Below are 23,433 nucleotides of genomic sequence, written 5' to 3'. Positions count from 1 at the left end.
TTTGCTGTCCGTGGTTAGTTTATTTCGACCATAAGCAAATCCGAAGAAGGATTTAAAAGAAGGGATAGAATTACTAAAAAAATTATTTGAAGTTGCCTTTATATCAGACTCTTATTCTGATCACTCCAATAAAAACAAAATTGCAACCGATTTACAATTTTCACACTTTTTAACACGCGTGTAGAATATTACCAAGTGCGAGCTATATTTAAATTCATTCCTCTTTTTCTATTTAATAAATATTACTCCAGTCGACCTGTAATTAATTGGTTACTAGGCCAGAACTCCGATATTTTTATTTCAATAATTATGTTTGCATAATATATCTTTCAGTTCATTTTTCTCTTTTGTACTGTATTGCATGTCATTTCTTTTGTCTGCTGTTGCTCAACAAATAGCGTTAGATAATCGCTCTATCATTTACTGCATTAGTTTTTAAACTATGATTATGGGGAATTTTTTTAGAGGTGGAAGATTTTATTTTATTTTTTCAAATCTAGAAAAACAGGCAAACCGCTCGGAAAATACACGCAATTAGCAGGCAAAATCCACTAGCCTTTATTGTGAAGAGAATTATTGTGTTAGTAGAGTTAAAAAGTGTAAATAGATTAGTCGTATATGCATTAATTGTTCATAATTTAAATAAATTTAATTTACTATCGCATTAGATAGTTAGTCTCTCTGCTAATGAAATATAGAATAAAATAATGCGAAACATATTTGAATTTTACGAATTGTTAAGTCAATGGTTTGAGCTTGTAAAAACAGAAGAATATGCTCTTCAATTTGAGTTCATAAATACGAGTACTCATAATTTCACTAATACAATATTTTGTGCAGAAAAATTTATTATATATTAAACTGTTTTCTACATAAAAATTTTATTTGTGCAATTATAAGTGCTCCTATTTAGAAACTCAAAAATGTGGTATTCAATATCCACTTAATTTTTAATAATTTTACTTCGCCGAAGTGAAGCCTGTTGGCTCTTATTTCAGTAGTAAAATTGCATATAAACCTAGTGAATAGCGTACCCAGTTTTCATTAGTTGAGGATTCGAATTCGACTGTGTACATGAATGTTTGTGAATGGCTTTGGGCGGGAGACCTACGTTCCACTTATCGGGAACTTGAAGCCACTTCAAACTCCCACTAAGCTGAACAATAAGTACTTCTATTTAGAAACTCAAATTTCAGATGAAGAGTGAAAAAGAACATATGCAGTTGTTTGACATCGCACTTTAGTACTATGACGTAATTCTTTTTTCCGGATTATTTTACTGGAAAGTGAGTTCTTTCAAATAAGCATGGATTGATACTGCTCGTATACGCGAAGGACAATCACAGTTTGCATTACAGTGTTGTGCATCCTTTCAACCGATGCCTCACTTTGTTCGAATTTCTGTACCAGACAGACCACGCGGAAACTGTAATAACAGGGTTTGAATACGAAACATAGGAATGGTCCATAATGCATTTTATTACTGTACGTGACCTATGAATTAGCACATAAGCCAGGTACGTGTTTCAAAGCGTTAGTTCCGACCATTCTAACCTTCATTTGCCCTTGCACTCAGGGATGTTAGCGGATTATTGGAAGGTCGAGCGCAGGTGAAAAATTGGTGACCAACAAAACTAACGAGACTGGTGACCTCACTGCTTAAATGAATAAAAGAAAGAATCAATGCATCAGTTGCTTTTGTGCGACACACTTCCCGTACAGTCCAACAGAAGTGTGGCAACCTTCGAATAGCTGCGCAGTGCATTATGGGATGTACCTGTATCAGGTGTAGGGGATCTCCCAACTATTAGATCTAGCGGAGCGGTCGTCGCGTGCACGCGTCCACTACAGTCATCGGAAGTGGTGAAGGCACTAAAAGTTTTGTCACGTGGAACGCGGTATATTTCGGCCGTTCCTGCCAGATGTCGCTTTTTACAGAAATATTTACTGTGCGTGCTTTGGTGAAAGTTCCGATCGTGGATTGCAATGAGTGAATGATTTACCAATCCCATTATCCCATCGAGAACAGTTGCTTGGTATATGTTTGTTGCTCTCCGTAACCCCGATTAGATAACCGCTGTGCGACTCTTTCTTCCGAAAAGGTTCCACAACATATCTTTTTGTAGCGATGCTGGCCTCACCTCGCTGGCATCCACCTGATGTATTATCTGTTTTGCGGCGTTTGTCATATCCAAGGTAATATTACATAAAAAAACGTGTCTGCTGATGTGGGGGGGGGGGGGGGTGGGGGGGGGGGGGGGTGGGGGGGGGGGGGGGTGGGGGGGGGGGGGGGTGGGGGGGGGGGGGGGTGGGGGGGGGGGGGGGTGGGGGGGGGGGGGGGTGGGGGGGGGGGGGGGTGGGGGGGGGGGGGGGTGGGGGGGGGGGGGGGTGGGGGGGGGGGGGGGTGGGGGGGGGGGGGGGTGGGGGGGGGGGGGGGTGGGGGGGGGGGGGGGTGGGGGGGGGGGGGGGTGGGGGGGGGGGGGGGTGGGGGGGGGGGGGGGTGGGGGGGGGGGGGGGTGGGGGGGGGGGGGGGTGGGGGGGGGGGGGGGTGGGGGGGGGGGGGGGTGGGGGGGGGGGGGGGTGGGGGGGGGGGGGGGTGGGGGGGGGGGGGGGTGGGGGGGGGGGGGGGTGGGGGGGGGGGGGGGTGGGGGGGGGGGGGGGTGGGGGGGGGGGGGGGTGGGGGGGGGGGGGGGTGGGGGGGGGGGGGGGTGGGGGGGGGGGGGGGTGGTCTTGTCAGGTGTCCCGAAGAACCTTTCAGAAGATGTCCTGCAAATCTGGTCTTTCTTTGCATAATATTCTTGAGCAGTGTTCTTTCCATCCCAACTTTCTTAACTTCTTGATTTGATATTCTCTTTGTATAGATATTCTTTTCCATCTTTCTATAACATCATATTTACAATGCTTTAATTCTTTCCATATCTCTCTCTCTTTCTGAGTGTCCATGACTCGCTTCAATAACTTGCAATACTCCAAACTGTTGCTTTAACTATTCCAACTCTAACACCTATTTTAATATTCTTGTTTATTAAAATTCTCTTCATTTCCATAAATGCCGATTTAACTTTGCCTATTCTATTTCTGATGTCCAACTCTGAAGTTCCTTTCTCTGAGATCCAGCTACATGTATATTATGTCTTTGTCAATACTGTTTTATTTTTGTTCGGTATCAGTATAGCTTGGACTTCAAATATTCATACTCCAATCAATCCAGAGTCAAATTACAGTGTTTGGTTAATTAAATACAGTCAGAACATATTAATAATAAGGCCAAAAATCCTTTCTTATGCTAGTCTGGTTATACTGAGGTGGCAGTATTTTATTTCTTCCATAAAGTATATAAACTATCATCCCACCCCCAAATGCTTAATTTACTAATACTCGTCTCATAGTTGCTTTAGCACAGTCCAAAAAGTTCCTACCAGTTCATCCTTCACGTCATAAGTACATACTTTAGTGATGAACCGGTGTTTCTGCTGCAAACACACCTTTCTCGGAACAAATACGTGTGTACGCGCGCACACTCAAAAAAAAAAAAAAAAAAGTAGGTACTGCCATAAGCCATTCATATGTTTTACCCACTTTTTTTTTTTTTTTTTTAGTGTGTGCGTGCGCTTAGCACTTTGTACTTAGCGCACTACTTTGTTTTAATATTAAACTTCTTATTAGATGATTTCTGAAAGTAACCGAGATTATAAGCAATTTTTCGAAACTGGCTAAGTGCTTAGTTGTTGTGATGCCGTCTAGGTCTAACAATGTAAGGTTAATTATCTGAGTCTGCGGCAGGAATAGGTAAGTGGAGCAGTTTCCATGGCTTCGAGATAATAAAAGGTGTCAATTACCAACGGTTTGATTTGAGAGAGGTTACTTCAAATATTTGGTTACACCAAAAGCTTAGCTACCCTTAGCGAAAATGTTAAGACTTCAAAAACTAGAGGAGGGGAAAGAGGAACAGGCGACTCGCGACGAAGTAGAGCACAACACAAACCAGTCGATAATGACATTTTTTTTTTCATTCAGAAAGGAATAAAAAAAATAAGTGATTTTGTATTTGAAAAAAAAAAAAAAAAAAAAAAACCTGAAGGCTTTTATACAGAAAATAGAACGCTTATATCGACCATAAACATTTAAGCTCGTCCTGATATATGAAAGAAGTAAAATGACACTTGACTAAGTTGCCGTACAATATCGAACGTAGACCAATTTATATATGATCATGCTAGTCACGCCTGCCTGGTTGGCCGAGTGGTTAGCGTATCCGCTTTCCAGCTAATAGGCTGCAGGTTCGAATCCCGCGTAGGCATGGATGTTTGTGATTGTCTTCCACCTTCATACATTCCTTTTACCCAAGTATAGATATACTCTCCCAATATGGACTTGGTCACCATGGGAGTAGTAGACCCAACCCTCCCGCAATGGCAGAGGCTTTCACCCTACAGTGGATAGAAAAATAGGCTGTTCATCATCATGCTAGTCACATTACCATGGTTTTTATTACTGTTATTAATCCTGAAGAGGATAAAATCGAATTAATTTTAATACTTTTCTGTAATTGTTTGCCTAAACCTATAATACATATAGCACACATTATTTACGCGAATTTATCCCATTAACATCTTCACTAGCATATCTTATCAGATCCTGATGACAATATCACCTGTTACAGACATGACGTCACGTTTGTAGCGGCTGTTGTAGGCTTGTGTCAACACAGGTCGTTGTTAAGAGTCAATAGACGCAACGCCCAGTAACGAGCTAGTTTTAATACTTCAGTCAGTGTAGCATTTATTGTTGACACACTTGGTACACGATCAATGAGTTTTGCGCACACGAAGAAACAAAATATTGTAAAAATAGATCGTAAAAGTTTTCTAGGAAACAAGTGTAGCTTCCACACAAGTAACGCGACATTGGAATAACAAATATCGATTGCCTACATATAATCGGTAAAAGGCTGTAATTGAATTCTATGTATCTTTAGAGGGTAAACTTTACTGGGTCAGTGTGGCTTGAACCGCATTGGGTTGAATTATTTTAAAATCTTCCTGGTATTAATATCCGTTGCGTACGAGGATTAATGCAATGTACACGTGTAGGTCAAGGATGCAATTAAGAATTTTTTTATTGCTGGAATTCCATGCATGGTAGAATACCATTGTCTTTCCTCTGCCTTTTAATTAGTTCTTTCTTTTCATGTGCTAGACACGACTATCGCTGTAAGCTGTCTTATGGAGAATAAATTCACGCAATAAGTGGCAGGTGATATTTTCTCCAGAACAGATGAGACACGTTATCTGCCAAGTACAACACCGCTTTGTTTTTGCGCTCTTTATTTAAGATTTGATTACATTAAAAGGAAAAGAGATTGACAGTTGTTGAAAACGCCTATCGATGTTAAAAACGCGCTTTTCTCACGCAAATACAACACGAAAGTTCTTAAGAAAGCCTATTTAAGGTAGCGAGAAGGCGACTTGACGTGATCAATGTTAGGAAAGAGTAAATACTACTTACTATTATAATAACGGAATTAACTCACGTAAAATATTCTTTATTCGTAGAATTTTCGCCTGAGTATCACAGGCATCATCACAAAGGCTAACTAAACAATAATTGTTATATTCACAAAGCGCCACCTAAGTAGCTAAGGTTTTTTTAAAATAAATTTAGGAAATTTAAATTTCCTAAATTTATTTTAAAAAAACTTTAGCTACTTAGGTGGCGCTTTGTGAATATAACAGTTATTGTTTAGTTAGCCTTTGTACCTTACTGATGATGCCTGTAATACTCAGGCGAAAATTCTACGAATAAAGAATATTTTAGGTGAATTAATTCCATTTATTATAATAGTAAGTAATATGTCTACTCACGATATTTCCTTACTGAAACATATAAAGAGTAAATACCTTGGCTTGTTTTTGAACATTTACTAGCGTAGTTTCAAGAAGAGAGGAAACGAACTCTACCTCTATACTGAAACGTATACCCTCCCCCTTTTTTTATTCTCTTCACTTACACGCACAAACTTAGTATTTTCATTAAATCTGAGTTTTTTAGAGATTTTTCAGGTAAATATATTATTTTACTCTTCTATTTGTATATTGCCGCATGAATTTATGAAGTTACAATTGAATGCTAGATGAGCGAAGATCGCTATTCACTAAACTGATTAGCAGAGGCAGAATTTTGAAGAATAAAACACTTTATTTTATTGCAACTGCTAGCGGGATACTATATTATAAAAATATTTTATATCAATTCCACGCACGAGAGATCTCAAGACGTATTATACGACAGTGCCAAGTAGAAAGGAGAAAAGAATCTATTAATGTATTTCTTTAAGAGTTGGAAGTTGTATGCTTGAGAAAAACGGTATAGGGAAGTATTCTCGAAAGGGCAAAGGTATATGGACTGAGGTTGAGAAGTTGCTTCGGTGAGTCTAGATCTGAACTGTATATAAACATTAACCAATAGTTGTCCATGTTCTTGTATGATTAGAGGGAAGTGAAAGAATAGTGGCTGCCAGTTCTTTGTAGTATTGCATTTGGAAACCGAGATCTGTGGGAAAGCGATTGGAGGCAGTTAGTGAGAAAAGGATCAAACATTCCGAGGAAGTTTTGGGGACACCATTTCAGATTGCGGAGAGCAATATTTTAAGGTTTGGCGGAGTTGAGCAGAAGAGATCTAATATTTTTGATCGAGAAAGAAACCACGCTTTTTGGAGACGAAGAGTTTCCCGACTTGATATGTTTAGGCGCCGGGATGGGCTAGATGTGAAAGTCAACAGAAAGTTTATCTTGGTGGTGAGTGGAGTGGCATCAGAAGTGAGGGACAGTGAAGCATGTTTTTTCTTCCGGAAAATAAGGCAGGATTGTGTTTTGGAAGCATTACACTTTACTAAAATATCTTCATCCCGATTGAGATTAGCTAGATCACTATTTAAGGCATTAGCCATAGAAGATCTTGAAACTTGAGTATTACAAAGTTATGTGAATGAAGACGACGAATAGTGTACTGTCAACAAATCTATAAATAGTATCTCAATGAGAGAAGAGAAGATCATATATGAAAATATAATAGATAAATTACAGAGCTTTGGGACACTCAGACATCGATAGAAAAATCAGGTGAGAGGAAACCATCCGCTATGACATGCAGTGAGCAATCAAAGATGACGCTGGCAATCCACTCACAAAGGGTAGGAAGGAGACCGTAAGATGGGGGTTTGGAAAGAGCGCCGCGATATCACGCTCTGTCAGATGCCTTTGAAATATCAAGAGCAACAACATAAAATCATCTCAATCTTTGGAAAGGTTTAGACCTCTAATTGCACACAGATCACGGAGTGTCCAAAGCTGGGTAAAGTTAGCAAGGAGGTTTGCTATAGAATAAAACTTTCGGAATCTCTACTAGTGATCACTAATTAATGGTGGGTCTCCAGGTAGTGAAGATGTTGGTTGATGATGACCATCACTTTCGAGAGTATTAAGTTGAAAGCAACGGGATGATAATTTGATGGCTGACAAGATATTTTAGTAAAGTGTAATACTTCCAAAACACAACCCTGCCTTTTTAAGTACAGGCTGGATAAAGGCTTGCTTCCATTCTTTTGGGTAGATGCCATATGATTGACAGCTTCTATAGACGATACAAGATTGTTAATTCTGAGGCACAAGCTCTTAGTACAGATGGTATTCTGGAATCGGAGGACTTATATCAAGGCTTTTGAATACTTTTCTGGTTTCTTTCTGTCCAAAGATCATTGGAGCCTTGGAGCCATACTGAGGGTGGTTTGTGAGATTTGTTTTGGTCTTCTAAGTAAGATTTGGAGGAAAGACTGACGCCGAGAGGTCCCGTATCATTAGTTATTGCATTGTTCTAATAGGATGACAGTTGGAAATCGCCAGATGGTGTGTAGAAACGAGCCACATCACAGAAAGGTGGGGAATAATTGGCTAGGAGAGGCTGTGTATTGCGCGCCAACAGCCAATTAATGGTTCAAAATATACTACTTTATTTCAGCTTTATATTAAAAGCTGAAAGTCATATGATCCTATATAATAAAAGTATTTGAAAAATTCGGATATTCTACTTATGAGATTCGTTTTTCCTGTCCCATCCTCATTCATTCAGTATCCAGTGGAAAACGGGGCGCACCACATGAAGGTGAGATTGGATATTAGGTCAATTTTCCTAGTTGTTATTTCTGAAAATGTTTGCAGCTTGAACCCGGATATCATTGAAGCTAATATGGCAACTAAAATCTTAACTTGAATGTTTATTGAGACTTGTCACTGGCGATCATGTTGTCTGTTTTTTCTGTGATGCCCAGGGCTCCACAATATTATTCCTGTTCCAATTTTTCCTGTTTCAAATCGCAATACAAATGAGTTTATTGTATATAATTTCCCTTTGTTCAGAAAAGAATTACGCCCCCCCTTAGTTCTAAGTTCTTAAGAAAGCATTGGCAGTTTTTTTTTTTTATTTTACGGCTGAAAAACTGATTTTTGACAATTATCATCGATAAAAAGCTTTGGAAAATGGCGAGATCGATTTCATTAAGATTCATTCATGAAGCAGATAGCGCTTTTTTTTTTTTTTTTAATAATAAGATGGCCTTCATATCCCTGCAGATGCTAATATATGCATGTATATAATATCACCTATGGAGGAATCAATGTAAAGTCAATTAAGATGATAAAACTGTCTTCAGCTGCACATTGTATCGCCTATCCAAGAGACTTTTATAAACTTAGCTTTACCTATATCCCTGCCTTTTACGTAATTAAGTGGATTTTTGAAAGTGTAAGTATTTACACTTTCAAAATAATCTTTTTATTTTTAGTAAAATCGATGTTTTATTAAAGGTCTCGAGAACCCTTCTCACTGCTTTTCGTTCTCAAAGGTGAAAACGAAAAGCAGTGAGAAGGGTTCCAACCTTTTTTCCCCCAAAAAAGAAAAACTTTTTTTTTTCTTTCCTTGCCATAAACTCGCCATAGCACCTGGAGTAATATGGTAAGCTGACACATAGTTACTTTGAGAAATACATTAAAACAAATGGTCATTATTATAGTAAGAATGCATTTGTTTCGCTTCTGAGTCTATATTACCATGGCAACCGCACTTGTTGATTTCATGGCTTTGTTCAAGGTTGCCGCAGCGACCCCTGCACACTCTTTCGTAAAACAGTTAATGCTATCAAGTAAATCATTTTTCGTCTGACCATCAGTCCACAGGAAATAAATCCGCTGTCGCTTCCCAGACTTACGTGATCTTATGGCACATTAAGGCGACATGAGTGCTCTTTAGGAAGAAAAATAAGACTTACTTCATATGTCTTCCCGATTTTCATAACAAAGAGTGAGTATTAATATGACATTTATGGAATAAATGTCATATTTATTCCATAAATATGACATTTATTTAGCTGAAATGGCTGTTTAAAGAATGAAAAGACCAAAGTTGTTTTCACAACACACACACACACACACACACACACACACACACACACACACACACACACACACACACACCGATAATACCGCTCTTTTTTCGACCGCGATTTGTCGCAGCTTTGTTTCCTATTTAATCGAAAACCGTTACCTAGTGACAGTAATGCTGTTTTTTGTATTACATGTTTTTATATGGTTTTGTAGCGTTCCTTTTAATTCGACTAAATACAGTACTTTTGTCAAGCAATTCAGATTTTGATAAACATCAAAAGGAATTTATGTCTTGACTTGATGAATTAACTGCCGCCAGAATGGACCTTTATGGTTATGTACGTCAAACGTTATCATCCATCTAAAGTGGCAATAACATTTTTGTAGCATTTGTGTTAATAGAAAAAACAAACGGAAAAATGTGAAACAAGTACCCCCGTTATAAGAGGTCGTCCATAAATTACATTCCGCTTTCGGAGAGAAGAAAGTTCAGTTTTTGACATTAAAGGTGTTCATCATATAATAGCAGCACCTCTAAAATGGTATAGTGAAGCATCTGGCACTCGATGCAATGTTATCTGGAATTGTGGTTACTTTTATGGTGCTCTTCAATAATCGCCGTTTATCAATGGATTCTGTCTTCCTATTATTAGGAAATGAATGTCACGCAGTAAGAAATTTGCTTGCGGAAATAAGAGTGTCCAAAACTTTCTTCTTCCTTTTCTGGAGTATTTCCGTAGCTCAGTAGGTACTGACTATGTTTTTTTTTTTTAGTTGAAAAGATCTAGTTTCGAATCCCCTCTAGGACGTGAAAAACTCCTTTTAAAAGAGCAATATAATAGCAAGCTTATGGGGTTTAGAAGCACCTCTGAATTTTGAACTCATTTGCTAGCCCTATAGTTGAATGATTGGGACTAATTATGAAATGGATATTAGCAATTCAACATTAAATCAGAAATAGATAACCCGCATATTGAATGTACCATACATCGGAATTATACTCGAGGTGGAAAAGCAATCCTCCGTACTTCTGCTACCTTCACAAAACATTCTCCTATACACAGTAATCGTCATCAGTGGTCCCAACGGGCACTTAAGTGCCCACGACCTTTCCAACTATTCTTGGACTTCGCAACCGTAACTCGAGGATAAGCTGGTTAGCCCTATGCCTTCCGGTGTGTTCTATGTCTGTAGATGCGTGTGTTCACGGGGCCTATTCTGGGAGACGAAAAATCCGAGTTTCCGGATGGGGAAAAAACCCTACTTCCGTATGAGACCGGCTAACTCACCTTTAGTCGACAGACACCAGATAAAGGTTCCTCAAGTCACTGACGGGTATCGAACCCAGGTCTTTCTGACCAAAGAGCTTCGCCTATATCAGCTGAGCTGTGGTGGTTCATATATATAGTAATGCCAATGCTTAATTTAACTGGGACAAACTGTAAAAGAGATAAAATAGTTCTTAAACTGGAGAGGAAAACTTAACTATTTTAAGAGAATAAGTTAAATATGAATTTAAGAATACTAAAAATGTTAAAGATTTAAAATTTCGTGCAGAAATAAAATAAACATAAGGATGAATCAATCAAGATGAGTGATATAGAATAATGGAATGCGAGGCGTGTCAACGAGGGTCTTCAGAATCATGAAGAGTGCTCTTCTGAGGAAGAAGCTTTTCATTTGAAGGTGAGTTATGAAACCTTCAGAAACTCGTTTTTTCTTTTTCTTTTTTTTTTTTTATTTTTTAAATCCCACAAAACAACAAACCGTCCACACATAGTCAATATAACATAAAACTCCATCAATTTGTGGAAATAAGTGTCCAAAACGTTCTTCCTTTTCTGGAGTATTTCCGTAGCTCAGTAGTACCTACTGAGCTACGGAATCACTTTCGAATCACGTTCCCTCTAGGACGTGAAAAACCTTTTTAAAAGGGCAATATAATAGCAAGCTTATGGGTTTAGGATCACCTCTGAATTTTGAACTCCAACTTAGGTACGCTACGGCTCATCCATAAATTATTGTTATGGATGAACCGTAGCGTACCTAAGTTGAGTACCTTCCTTCATCAACGTGATATATATATATATATATATATATGCCGATATTCTGTACAGCCGACTTGAAGAGACTGCTTTTAAATAACATGCTGAATTCAAGTGTGATAGCTTCGTTCCAAATTGTAATTCGTTTAATGCTCCTTGATATCCGTTTCTGAATAGAAGGGATCAGTAAGGATATTACTTCATTCGCTCGTAACTGATCACCTGTTGATCGTGAGATGATTCTGAATATTGACTTCTCACGTTGCACTCAGCACTATTAATTGAAAAATTGACTCTAAAATTATCTTTGTATGGATGCCACGAGTGAACAAAAAGTAGTATTTTGTGAAACAGTCCCTTAAAAATTTGAAATCTTTCTTGGCTCATTATCATGATTGAAACGTGTTCTTCAATATGGGTTCTTCACTTCGTTTTACATTAAGATCAAACGGTATGTTTTAGAAAAGTCATTGCTTTAATTTTCTAGAGATTTCTTATAAAATGAAGTTCATGCATTTCATTTTATAAGATGCCGAAGGACGTCAGCTTAGATACTCAACTACTATGCACAGGTAATTATATATAAGAAAAGAAACGGCCCAAGGACAAGAAAGCCAGCAAAATTCTTCAAATGTATTGGATGTAATCAGCCATACATCCAATGGAACTACAATTCACACCATCGATTACATTGGCTTCCCCAGTGACTTTTGTATTCTCAAACTAAAGAACTTTTCGGAGATAAATTTTTAAAGTACCAGAACGTAATATTTAGTTGGAATTCTTCCTGACGTCGAAGTGCTATTTCAAATAAATGCATCATATTGCCATGTACAGTAGTTTGGTTTCCAAATTGCATTAAACTTTTGTTTTTATAGCTTTTCATTATCTGACATTCTCAAACAACTCCTATTATCAAAAAATAAATTTCTGCCGTTTAAAAGGTAACCCCAGACGGATAGCAATTCCGCTTTACTACCAGCAGGATGTCGTTTCTAGCTCTACCGGTGGAAAACGATTATTGGCAATATGAAGCGGAGAGAAAAAAACAAGTTTGGCTTCTGAAAAGCATTGTTTCGGGATTAACTAGCCCTTCGCCTGCTGGCTGTAGATAGTTTTACAACCTTTGGTGAGTGGGGTTCTATTTGCCGTATATATATAAATTTAATGGCCATCGTCCATGGTTCCAAAGCATCTGATAGGAGTATTGTAATTTGCTTGACTTTCTGTTCATTTTATCCAGGTGGATATGACCTGTTTCCATGGCAGTAGTGGGTTCCGCCTCTGTCGTCAAGAGTGAAATAGACACGTACTGAGTGTAAAATATGCTTGCTACAGACATTGTTTTGGATTCAGACTTATACTAAATAGCAATGTTTTTAGTATACCCAGGGCTAGTAAAATGATTTAAATTCTTTATCAGTAAATACCTGTGCATTCTTGAACGTCGACAAAATAAGAAGACCTAATTGGGCCAAATTAGGGATGGGGGGAAGCATTAAGAGAAATATTTATTGAAGAACAGTAGGGCAGCACCATCACTAAATGATATTTTACCCTCTTTATTTTTTTAGATGGTTTAATTATATGAAATATTAAATCTTTCCTTCAAAATTACAACTTCGAATATCGGTTGATAACGACCGTAATTATACAAACTGTGCAATTTCTGACAGGTTTTCAGCTTCTTTCTGAAGAGAACCGCTGTTTGGAGACATCTAATAGATCATCATTGTAAACTTTTAAAATAATTTTAAAAATGAGTTTGCATTAAGAAATTGAAATTTCTTAATGCAAACTGAGTGTTATTCGAAAAAGTTAATTTCCATTGAGCTGATAATCGCCTTTCTGAACAAAATTATGACTCAGATATTCAGAATATGTGATGGTGTGACCTTCATGAAGTCCCTAGAGAATGAGATAAACAAGGATTTACTATCCGAGCTTGTGCAATCATATGCTAGCAATATCTATCCTCGTTATAACCTTGTATTCTAAATCATAAGCAGAGATCGGTTTTTGAAGAGAAGATAATTCTTCATAACGAATCAGCTGACATTGAATCGTAAGGTGAGTGAATATTAATGATTGTGATTGTTCATAGATTCATTGTGACCCGTCTACATGTGGCGATTCTTCTGAATAAAAAAGGAAACTTCTTTGAATTAATAAAAGAAATCCATCTCCAAAAATGTTCTAGAGATCAATTTGTAGTATCTTGACTTACGTCGGTTAACTTACAATCGCCGCATGTTGCTGTTGAGGTCGAGAGGGCATGCTTCCTGACTGGAAATGCAGTTCTTGAAACTGTATCCTTAGCATGTGAAGTGGCTCTTACGAGAAGTTTTTAGTAGGTCAGTTAATTTCAGTGTTTGTGTTGCAAAAACTTTCTGTACTCTATTTATAGTTCAACATCTGTGAACCACATTAGATCAAGGTGATAACAGCAGTTTTTCATCTCTCGAAAGGGAAAGTAAGTGAATAATGGGGGGGGGGGGGGAGATCTAGAATCGCAATTTAGGAATTTTATTATGTGGAAAAAAGGTTTTGAACGCCACGTTGTCATCTGGGAACAATTTAGCTAGAGCTAATTTAAATCCGTTTGAAAGGAGAAATCGTGGAAAGGGGTAGTTTAGGGTTGAAAATATGAAACGTTTCTTTAAATATTTTTATCACTGACACGTAATCTGAGTTTAAATAAATATTGCTCGTCCATCTTATTTCGACAGCTGTTATTAACGCAGGAGTCTATAGGGCGCAAATTTCAGTCATTCGGAATCTTATTTAAATATATGCAAATTAATTAGTCTGTTTTATTTTTAAAAAAAGCTGAAAAAAATTCCAAATTAGCATGACTATTATTCCAAGCTGAAAATTTTCTCTTGACGCATTTTTATAGTCTTGTCGACTTGAGGTAGTACCGCAGTATAATTTAAATTTAATCTAATCCTGAACTGTTACCTATATAGGAGTAAATCTCCACCAAATTTCATCAAAATTCATGCATCCAAGACATATACTAGTGCTCTTGTTATAATAAAATACTTTGTATGCATGGCTTTTGCTGTAAATGAATATGTGTACGTGAGTAAATTCAAGTAAATGAATACGTGAGCATGTAAATGAATTCATGAATTTCCTCTACCAGTATAAATTATTAAAGAATTCCTTGAAAATATTAATGACGGTAGGAAAGAACTGGGAGCGTAGGAATTGAGAGTAATATTCGTTATGACTTGGGTGGAGTGTCACTACCTGTTGACAGTGTCGCGTGCGCAGTATCGCATATCATACGCAAACATTTAACTTTCGTGCTAATTACTGTCGTGAATAAATGTGAAAATGAAAAATTTAATCTTCAGGAGTTCTGATGTCGGTAAACTGCGTTATATATATAAACAGCAGTATTATTTCTGACGATTCGAGTGACGTTAAACGTCAGTAAAATAAATTCGAAAATTGTGTGTAATTAGTCGACAAGCCACTATAGAAATTCGACGCTCCCAGCTGGTGAAATGTCGCAAGCAGCTATGAAGAAATTAAACATTTCCTTATGAAGTGCATGTCATGCATCAGTTATTATCACTAGACTTTCAAAAGGATCTCGCAATTTTGAATTGGAAAAGCGAAGGACGGCCCCGGATATTGAACTCCTTTACTTCTCCGAGGCATGGTTTCATTTTTCAATATATATATATAAACTCTGCACACTTGCTTTCAGTGGCACATGTGAGACCTTTTATTCACTCAAGATGGGGATGTGGTACGCTGTAACTACCACACCTTGCTCTACACTCCAGTCCCTAAAAAGTATTGGTGGTGGGTCGCGGGATCTTTCAACTTCATCCCTCCCCTCAACCCCCAAGTCACCGTATACTCTCGGCTACCCACCAGTTTCTGTGAGAATTTCATGATGAGAGAGTCGGATGTGATCATCCAATTCTTTGGCTTTCTGCAAAGTAGATGAGATGGACTGCTGATTTAAAGCATCTACCAGCAGTCCATCTCATCTACTAGTTTGCAGGCCAGCATGCTTCGTCTATATTTACATTCAAAATGTGATAGTGGGTCATTACAAAGAGGTAATACGTAATAACTATTCCAGCTCTTTTTCTGCTTAATGCCAGAGCTTTTTCAAACCTGTCAGTATTTTTTAAGAATTCTCACTTGAAATTATCACACATATTTGAAAAAGTCGAGAAAGCAATTTATTATTTATTTTATTAAAAGAATATTTGACTAAAGAGAAGAGTTCAGATTCGTGAACTGTCTGCAGATTCTTTCTATAAAAAATAATAACACAAACAAACATCCATGCCCCCATGGTAGGATTCGAACTCAGAGCTTGTTGGTTGGAGAGCGGGTGCCATTCAATCGGACAACCAGACTGGCTATATATCGCACCAACCTATTTTTGTTGTTGAATGTTATAACAGAATTTAGATTCGACTAGTATAAATACAAAGGAAATATTTTTGCCAAAAACAAAACGGGAGTGGCTGTGTCGGGGCACTGCCGGAGGGGTTTTACGTGAATACATCACGCCAGCAGATTATGTGTTGGGAAGTGTAAATAAATGAAAACAAGTTTAATAATCGATTATAATTTTTTTTTTTTTTTTATCATAGGTCTATGGTAAGAGAAGTAAGATACGAACGGTAGACAAGATACATCCAAGTTTCTGGCGAAAGTCAAATCAATACAAGTGTTACCTAGCGTGGTCGCCGTGGTCCGAACGTAAGTGAGATTAAACTCGCATTCCATAAAGTGCTGCAGTGATTGGTTTTGTAACACATCGACATTGAATTCACCGGTGATGATGTGGGCGTATGCAGGTCTGGCTCGATACTGGGGATTATTTTCTTTATGCTTTTCGAATATTGCAGCAGGGCTCGATAGATACAACATTCTATCGCTGACGATGAACCGTTCGGGTGAATGTACACAGCTCCGAGGTCAAATTTAGATACACCGTTGATCGTTACGTCGTCCAAGAATATATCTCTTACTGATGGTTCTTCGACTCTAAGCTTACGACTGACATCAATGGTAACGATACATTGACAATCGGCGAAGCCGTTGAAGTTCCTGTATACGAGATCCTTATGGCGTATGCCGACTCCACCGGCGGTACGTTTGGACAATGACGGCGAAGTTGTCGGTTGATTGCGTCGCCTTTCTGTGGCTGTATACATGCTTTAAGTTCGAAATCAGATATAGATGTGGCATCATCCATCCAGGTTTCACTGATGACCAAGTAGTCAGATCTGTTTATAATGGACTCAGTTTCGATATCTTCGGCGTGCTCCACCAAACTGTGTGCGTTGATCGCCGAGACAAGTAAGACTCCTCGCTGCAAGTTTTTGCCGTTGTCATGATCATCTACGTTTAATATCTGGACCTCCTCTGTGATCGCAGCAGTCGACGATTGTCGACCACAGAAACTGTCAACTCGCTTAACCAGCGTCGGCAAGTGGCGTTTCTTAATTCTCTCGTATTCGTCGCGTATCTCCCTGACAGTGGGTGCTGAATTTCTGTAACCGTGATAAAATTTATAATCGTCTCTCTCGTTAGTCAAATACAGCCTGTCGATAGAAGTGACTCTGCTCAATGCAACGTACACCAGTTGATTTTGTTGAGACTTGTCGTACTGAAAGACGACCTTGCGATTTGTGAATCGTTACGGCACAAATGGGCTCGCCGATCTTCCGAAATCCACATCCATTTCATTCATTCCATCTTCCGAAGCGGTGGCATAGTCGCTTACCTCATTTACATCCATGGGTTCGTGCGCCGCCGCCGAAGTGCTGGTGCCGTCAGCCGCGCGCTGCGCCGCTTCAAACTTCTTTCGCTCTCGATATTTCTTTATTCGTTCCGACCCAGACATTGGGATATTATTGGAAACTTGACGAGCTGTTCTTTCCCGCCGTATGCGTTCGGCATATTTCTGGCTGGCTTTCCGGCGAGTATAGGCAGACATTGTGAAATTTCTAAAATTTTTCAACTTCAATCCACATTTTCTTCACCAACACTGTATTGAAATTTAAGAATTATGCGTTAAATCGATAGATCTCAACGAGAGCTGTTGATTGACACTAAAAGGAGCGTAGTACCACGACAGAGTGCGAAGTTATACTGAGTGGAAGTTTCCGAGGCGCGGCGGATCGTACACAAAATGGCGGAGCCCCCACTGCCACGCGCGGCGCGTTATCTGAAGGTTACTGACTAATCTTTATTCTCTCAGCTATTGAATGATATCAGTTTGGTTTGACTATCTTTAATACTTTAGAAATTATTAAGCCAAACTTTATCGAATGATTTCGTTACACTCAACTTTTCGTCCCGTACCCCCTAGTATTGTTCTGAATTTAAAGACGTATTCACTTCAAAAAAAAAAAAAAAAAAAAAGAAAAGAAAAAAAGTCGGTTGCAGTACTAGGCCTGTGAGGATGGTGTTAATTCCCATCTTTCACATGAAGAGGGTGACACCAGCTGATCGTACTTAAAGGAATTCTTGAGCCTACATAACTCGCTCATTAACGATATTGCCCTTTGGAAAGATGGAATCTTCATAAGGGATTTTCAGTTAAAGGCGAGTTAGTCAGTCTCATACGGAGATGGAAAATTTTTTTTAATACTCGAAACGGACAAATCGGCCAGAGAATACACGCGATTTACAGATCGCATTAGAACTAATGGCATTATATTGGTTTCATACGATGGGGTCGTACTTGTATGGACCTCATGGAAGTTGCATTATTATATGCTAAGTAAATAAATAACGAAATACCTAAACATTTCAACCATTGCTGGTAAAGTAAAAATGCGTCTGTACTATACTACACTAGTTTGTTTGTGTCGATTCCCTTCACATCTCGCATCATCCTTATGAATTCAGTATGTTAATTTGAGAAGAAGAGGAAATTAGTCTAGTGGAAACATTTCAGATTATCAGTGTTAGAAGGAGATTCTGTATATGTTGCATTTTAACTATCTCTTAGTAGTTTTAACAATTTTTTTTTTTTTTTTTTTTTAGTGTGGGTGGTTCTATTCATTAACTGTTTTCTTTTAGCAGGGACCACGACTGCACTTCATCCTCCGACTCTGATGGCCGTGAGAGACGCAGCAATTCCAGCACCACCGACTCCGTAATCGGAGATATGGCCACCGACTCGCCGCCGGGCAGTCCTTCGAAATGTGCCGACAGCTGTGATAGTGGAGAGTATTCTGCGGACAGTCTCCCTGACAACTGCAGCAAGGAAGAGATTGAACTTCTTGCCCGTTTAGAGAAACAGAACAAGTAAGTGCCTCTTTCCACATTTTCCTGTAGCACACTCTATCTTCTAGTCTTTAATTTTATTCTCGTTGAAATGCTGTGCATATTTTTATGTGCGCGTATAAAATATTGCGAATGTACCCCAAACTTGTCAGAGGGCGTAGGTGTAAGTTGAACCAGAAGCAAATACAGCAATCCCTCGATTAGTGCGCCTAATGCGTTCTTTAAAACAGGCGCATTAATCGAAAACGCACTAATCGAATATAATAACCTATGGGAAAATGTATAATTCGTTCCTTAGATTTCTTTTTTTGACCCTTACTTTTTTTAAATAAAAGAATTAGGGTATGTCGTTAAAGGAAAACCATGAAGCTGAAAGACAATAAAACATATTCAGAATATAAATTTATTATTCTACTTCTTAACAAAGAATTGAGCTAACGTAGTTTGGCGTGCATTTTGTTTATTTTTTTCATACAACCGACGGTATGGCCCTATTGCCTCTTCTGCAAATTTTACTGCTTCTCTCTTCATGGTTAGCCTCTAAGCATTGCTGCTTAAAAATTTCGATTGTACGAAAAATATTTTCCAATTGTTTCTATGAAATTTCTTTTGGCTGACTATTAGTGGTTAAACTATCTTCATATTCTTCGGGATCTTCCCGCTATGCATCTAAATTTAGCAGGTCGAAATCACTCAATTCTTCAGAATGAGATTTAAGTCTTGAACGTTATCATTGAAAGGGAGAAAGAAATGAAGGACGTACGAAATCACGTGCTTTATAGATAACATTTCTCAACTGTTATACAAGCAAAATAGTTACCACTTTAAAAATTACAATAATCATAAAAGAGAAGTTAATTTTCCGATGTGTAATAATGAACAACTCATCCCAGAAGACGGATTGATTACCCTATTATCGGAATGGATTCTCCTTTTTGTGACATGCGCAGAAGTGTCGAAGGGTCTCGAATCTGTGGGCGGTAAATAAATTTTGGCGGTAAAAATTTGGAGCATAGTGTACATGGAAATAGTGTAGTATGCCATTAAAATTAACTTTGTAAAATGTTTAAAAAAAAAAAAAATCGGTAACTAAATTATTTCATTCTGACGAATGATTTTTTAAAATAGTTAGAAAATTTTTAAAATTTGTAACATTTATTTTTAAGATGTATATAGGCGCACTAATCGAATTTGGGTATCGAAAAAAAATTACGCATTAATCGAGGGATTACTGTAGTTTGTTATTCCGCTTCAAACGTTGCTGGATTACAGCACGTGTGCATAGCTGCAGAATATACAGTATGTATGGAGATTCGTAGCTCATCATAGCGGGATATCCCAGTTAGTGGATCTGACATGTCAGCATTTTCCACATGACTATATTTATTTCATTTTTGATTTTTTTCCGTTAAGGTTACAGAGTATCTTAACATGTACTAGTAATTTATTACCGACGTAAATGGAATCATCATATAATTTCTTTGCTGCTAATTTAATGCAATAATCCATTTCTGGAAAAGAATCTCCGGAAGTTATCTAGTTACCACTTTTTATTTCTCCTCCGTGTATATTAGGAAAGGATTATAAAAGAAAACAATACAAATTGCTTCTATTAAATGAAATTGACCCGATTACAGCGCTTATTTTATTTATTTTCTAAAGTAATCATTGTGCTGATTTTTATTATGCTTAAATAAATAAGACTGAACTTGTTACCATGATTTGGAATTCGGTGACAAGAAGCCAATGAAGTCCTAACAATATATATATAGTGCATAGTAGCTCAGTTTCAGTTGGTATTTTTACGAGACTACCGTTCTATATCCTAGGATGTGTATGTTCTAAGACTCTTGTGATATTGCTATAACCACGTATGCATAAATGACAAAACTCAAAATCCTAACGGTTCTATGCCGATGGGGGGGGGGGGGGTCCTATTAGTATAGTAGCCCCATGAGGTGCCGATGTCGATTAATGCCTGCGTATAGTAAGCAGCTATAGTGCTTGATTTTTGTTCTAAAAATGCTAAGTTTTGTGAGAAAATAGCTCTGCTTTCTTTATATAATTACAAATATAGGATCAACATTGATTCTCAGAATTTAAAAGCATTAGGTTTTGTGATTTTCTTTAGTGCCTTAAGCCACAATTGTAACACAGAATATCGTACAAATATTATGAAATTGTAACGAGCCCTTGTTCATAAAGCAGCAGTCAGCATATCAGTTGATAATAGCATTTCTGGTTTTGAAGACGAACAACAACCTTCTTTAATATTGCTGACTCGTTTCATCCATTTTTTTTTTTTTTTTTTTTTTTTGAGGGTGAGAATATGAATGAACTGGCTACAATACTGAAAGCAAGAAATTTTTAATTTATATGTAATCAATGTAATTTGCTAATAAAACGGAATTTAATATACAGTGGATCTCCCTATTATCCGGGATCGATGAGAAATGTCTCCTGATAATCGGAAATCTTGGATAACCATAGAGTAAAAGAACTATATAACTGATTTGTAAATTGTGATTTATAGAACGACACATTTAGAAGTATATATTAGTACTAGGGGGTCCACGGCGCCCAACCTCCCCCCCGTGTTCCGGACTAGTAGGCCGGTTCTCCTTGAATTCTGATGACTCGAATTTTGAAGACTCGACACTCAGAGTAGCCCCTGAGTGTCGAGTCTTTAAAAGGGGGGCTCTGGCGCCTACGGCGCCCAATGCCCCGAGTTCCCGACTGGTCATCAGAATTCAAGGAGAACTGACCGGTTCTCCTTGAATTCTGAGGACTCGACACTCAATGTAACTCCTGAGTTTCAAAACGTTTCAAAAAACGTCCCATAAAAAGCTTATCATTTTACATATATAGGGTAGATAGATAATAATATATATATATATATATATATATATATATATATATATATATACACAATCCCGCCTCTTCCCTCACTTCAGAATTCTTCCGAATATTAATTCGGAAGAATCTTGAACAACCTGGATGCCAGAAAGGCTTCTAGTCCTGATGGCATCCTACCATTTGAGCTCAAGAGATGTACTCATGAATCAGCATCAGTTGTTTATCATCTCTACGCTATATTATCTTCATCTGACATCCATCTACAGCATGGAAGCAAGCCCATATACAGCCAGTTCCAAAATAAGTTGTCTACCATCAAATTATATCTATTGCTTTCACTCCATTGTTATATAAAATAATGGAGACGGTCGTCAACTTCGCCACCCGGATAACTATTAACTAATTTCTGACCAATATGGGTTTCGCCAGTCAAGGTCTACAGCGGATCTCACTTACATTACCTACCTCTGGATGCGTGCTATAGAATCGTGTGTAGAAATCTTTCCATAGCGCGTATCCAGAATATTGTTGCATTTGACATTTCCAATGAATTTGATTGGATTTGCCATCGAGGTCTTCTCGGCAAACTGCCATTTTATGATCGCCCTAACTTTGTAATCGGATTTCCAGTTTTCCCTCAAGTCATTCACTGAGCGTAATGCCGCAGGATGTTTTCTGCAGATTTGCCGACTAATACAAGTTTTCTCCAATGCTCTGTTATTTCACTCGTTCTCTTCATATCCATAAACGCTCTTCTCAAATCATCTACATCCCATCCCACCTAGCCGTGCTCAAATCTTGCAGTGGTCAAACGTCAAACATCTTAAGATCTACAAGTGCCCAAAAAAACTGATCTCCGCATGATGTTACAATGGGGATTGCCTAGCTAGGAATTAGCGGGGTAGAATATCAAAAACTTAATCTTGCGTGTGTGTGATTTGGGGGGGGGGGGGTTAGGAACTGAAATAAAGATGCCTAAATAACTAATCAAGGGAATAACCCGAAAACTATTTCTGGACTGCCTCCTCCATGTAAACCCAACCAACCCATTTTTGACGTGTATACGAAGATGTATTTGGATTTTTATTACATCTACATGCAGTTACGAACCTCATTAACCGCATTATAATTATATACACTGAGTGTCCCTAGATGCCTAGGGACACTCAGTGTATATAAGCAATCAATAATAGCTTAGAAATCATCAGACTTTTTCGCATTTTTTTTTTTAAATGTGCCTCCATTTTCTTTACTCAAATCTGTTTATTAATTTTTTCCCCTCCTCAGTGGCGCTGTTGAAGTATAAAGCTAAAACTCCATATCTTGGTGGTTTAATTTTTGTTTGTTTACTTCGAACGTCTGTTTTCGTGATATGTGCAATGGGATGTGTTTTGCATAATAGTGAAAGTGACTGCTTTGGACTAAAAAGATCGATATTATTCAACATCTGAACTGTTTACACTTTATCGATTAGCTGCCATGTGTTCAAAGGCCTCGTAATTAATATCGAAACATTAAAAGAAAGAGGGTATTCCATGCACGTATGACATTGTTTCGCTTGAAATGAACTGAATTGATTATATTGCAGTTATGGTCGACCACGTGCACTACGAAAAGGACAATCAAGGTCGAAGGATTGGACTTAATTAGATCTTATTATTCAACATCATAGCGCACACCATGATCTGGAACAGAATCGGTCTGGCATTTCTGGCATATACTCTTTTGCCCTTTATAAAATATTCAAGCCTGTTAACGCACTGTGTTGCTGATGGCAATTTTATGCCCCACAGTCCATCCATACATTAGCCTACTGT

General features: G+C 38.1%; 1 protein-coding gene across 5 annotated transcripts in view; it reads left to right on the top strand.

Annotated features, from left to right (window-relative positions):
* LOC150110675 (ecotropic viral integration site 5 ortholog-like) overlaps positions 1-23,433 on the top strand; it is a 283,516-nt gene that overhangs the window by 39,695 nt on the left and 220,388 nt on the right. For 2 of the 5 annotated variants that reach the window (XM_090400284.1, XM_090400248.1), the window contains exons 1-2: positions 1,844-2,196; positions 18,554-18,781. In XM_090400284.1, coding sequence (XP_090256410.1) covers positions 2,129-2,196; positions 18,554-18,781 — 296 coding nt within the window. In that variant the 5' untranslated portion in view covers positions 1,844-2,128. Of the gene's footprint in view, positions 1-1,843; positions 2,197-16,108; positions 16,220-18,553; positions 18,782-23,433 lie in introns of those variants that run through there. The other 3 variants (XM_090400275.1, XM_090400267.1, XM_090400257.1) reach the window with 3 other exon arrangements.

Source organism: Typopeltis vanoorti, chromosome 1, assembly GCF_054136105.1.
Source record: "Typopeltis vanoorti isolate ZY-2024b chromosome 1, IOZ_Tvanoo_1.0, whole genome shotgun sequence".
Classification (NCBI taxonomy): Eukaryota; Metazoa; Arthropoda; class Arachnida; order Uropygi; family Thelyphonidae; genus Typopeltis; species Typopeltis vanoorti.
Note: the sequence above shows the minus strand (reverse complement) of the source record. Positions and strands in the feature narration are given on the sequence as shown.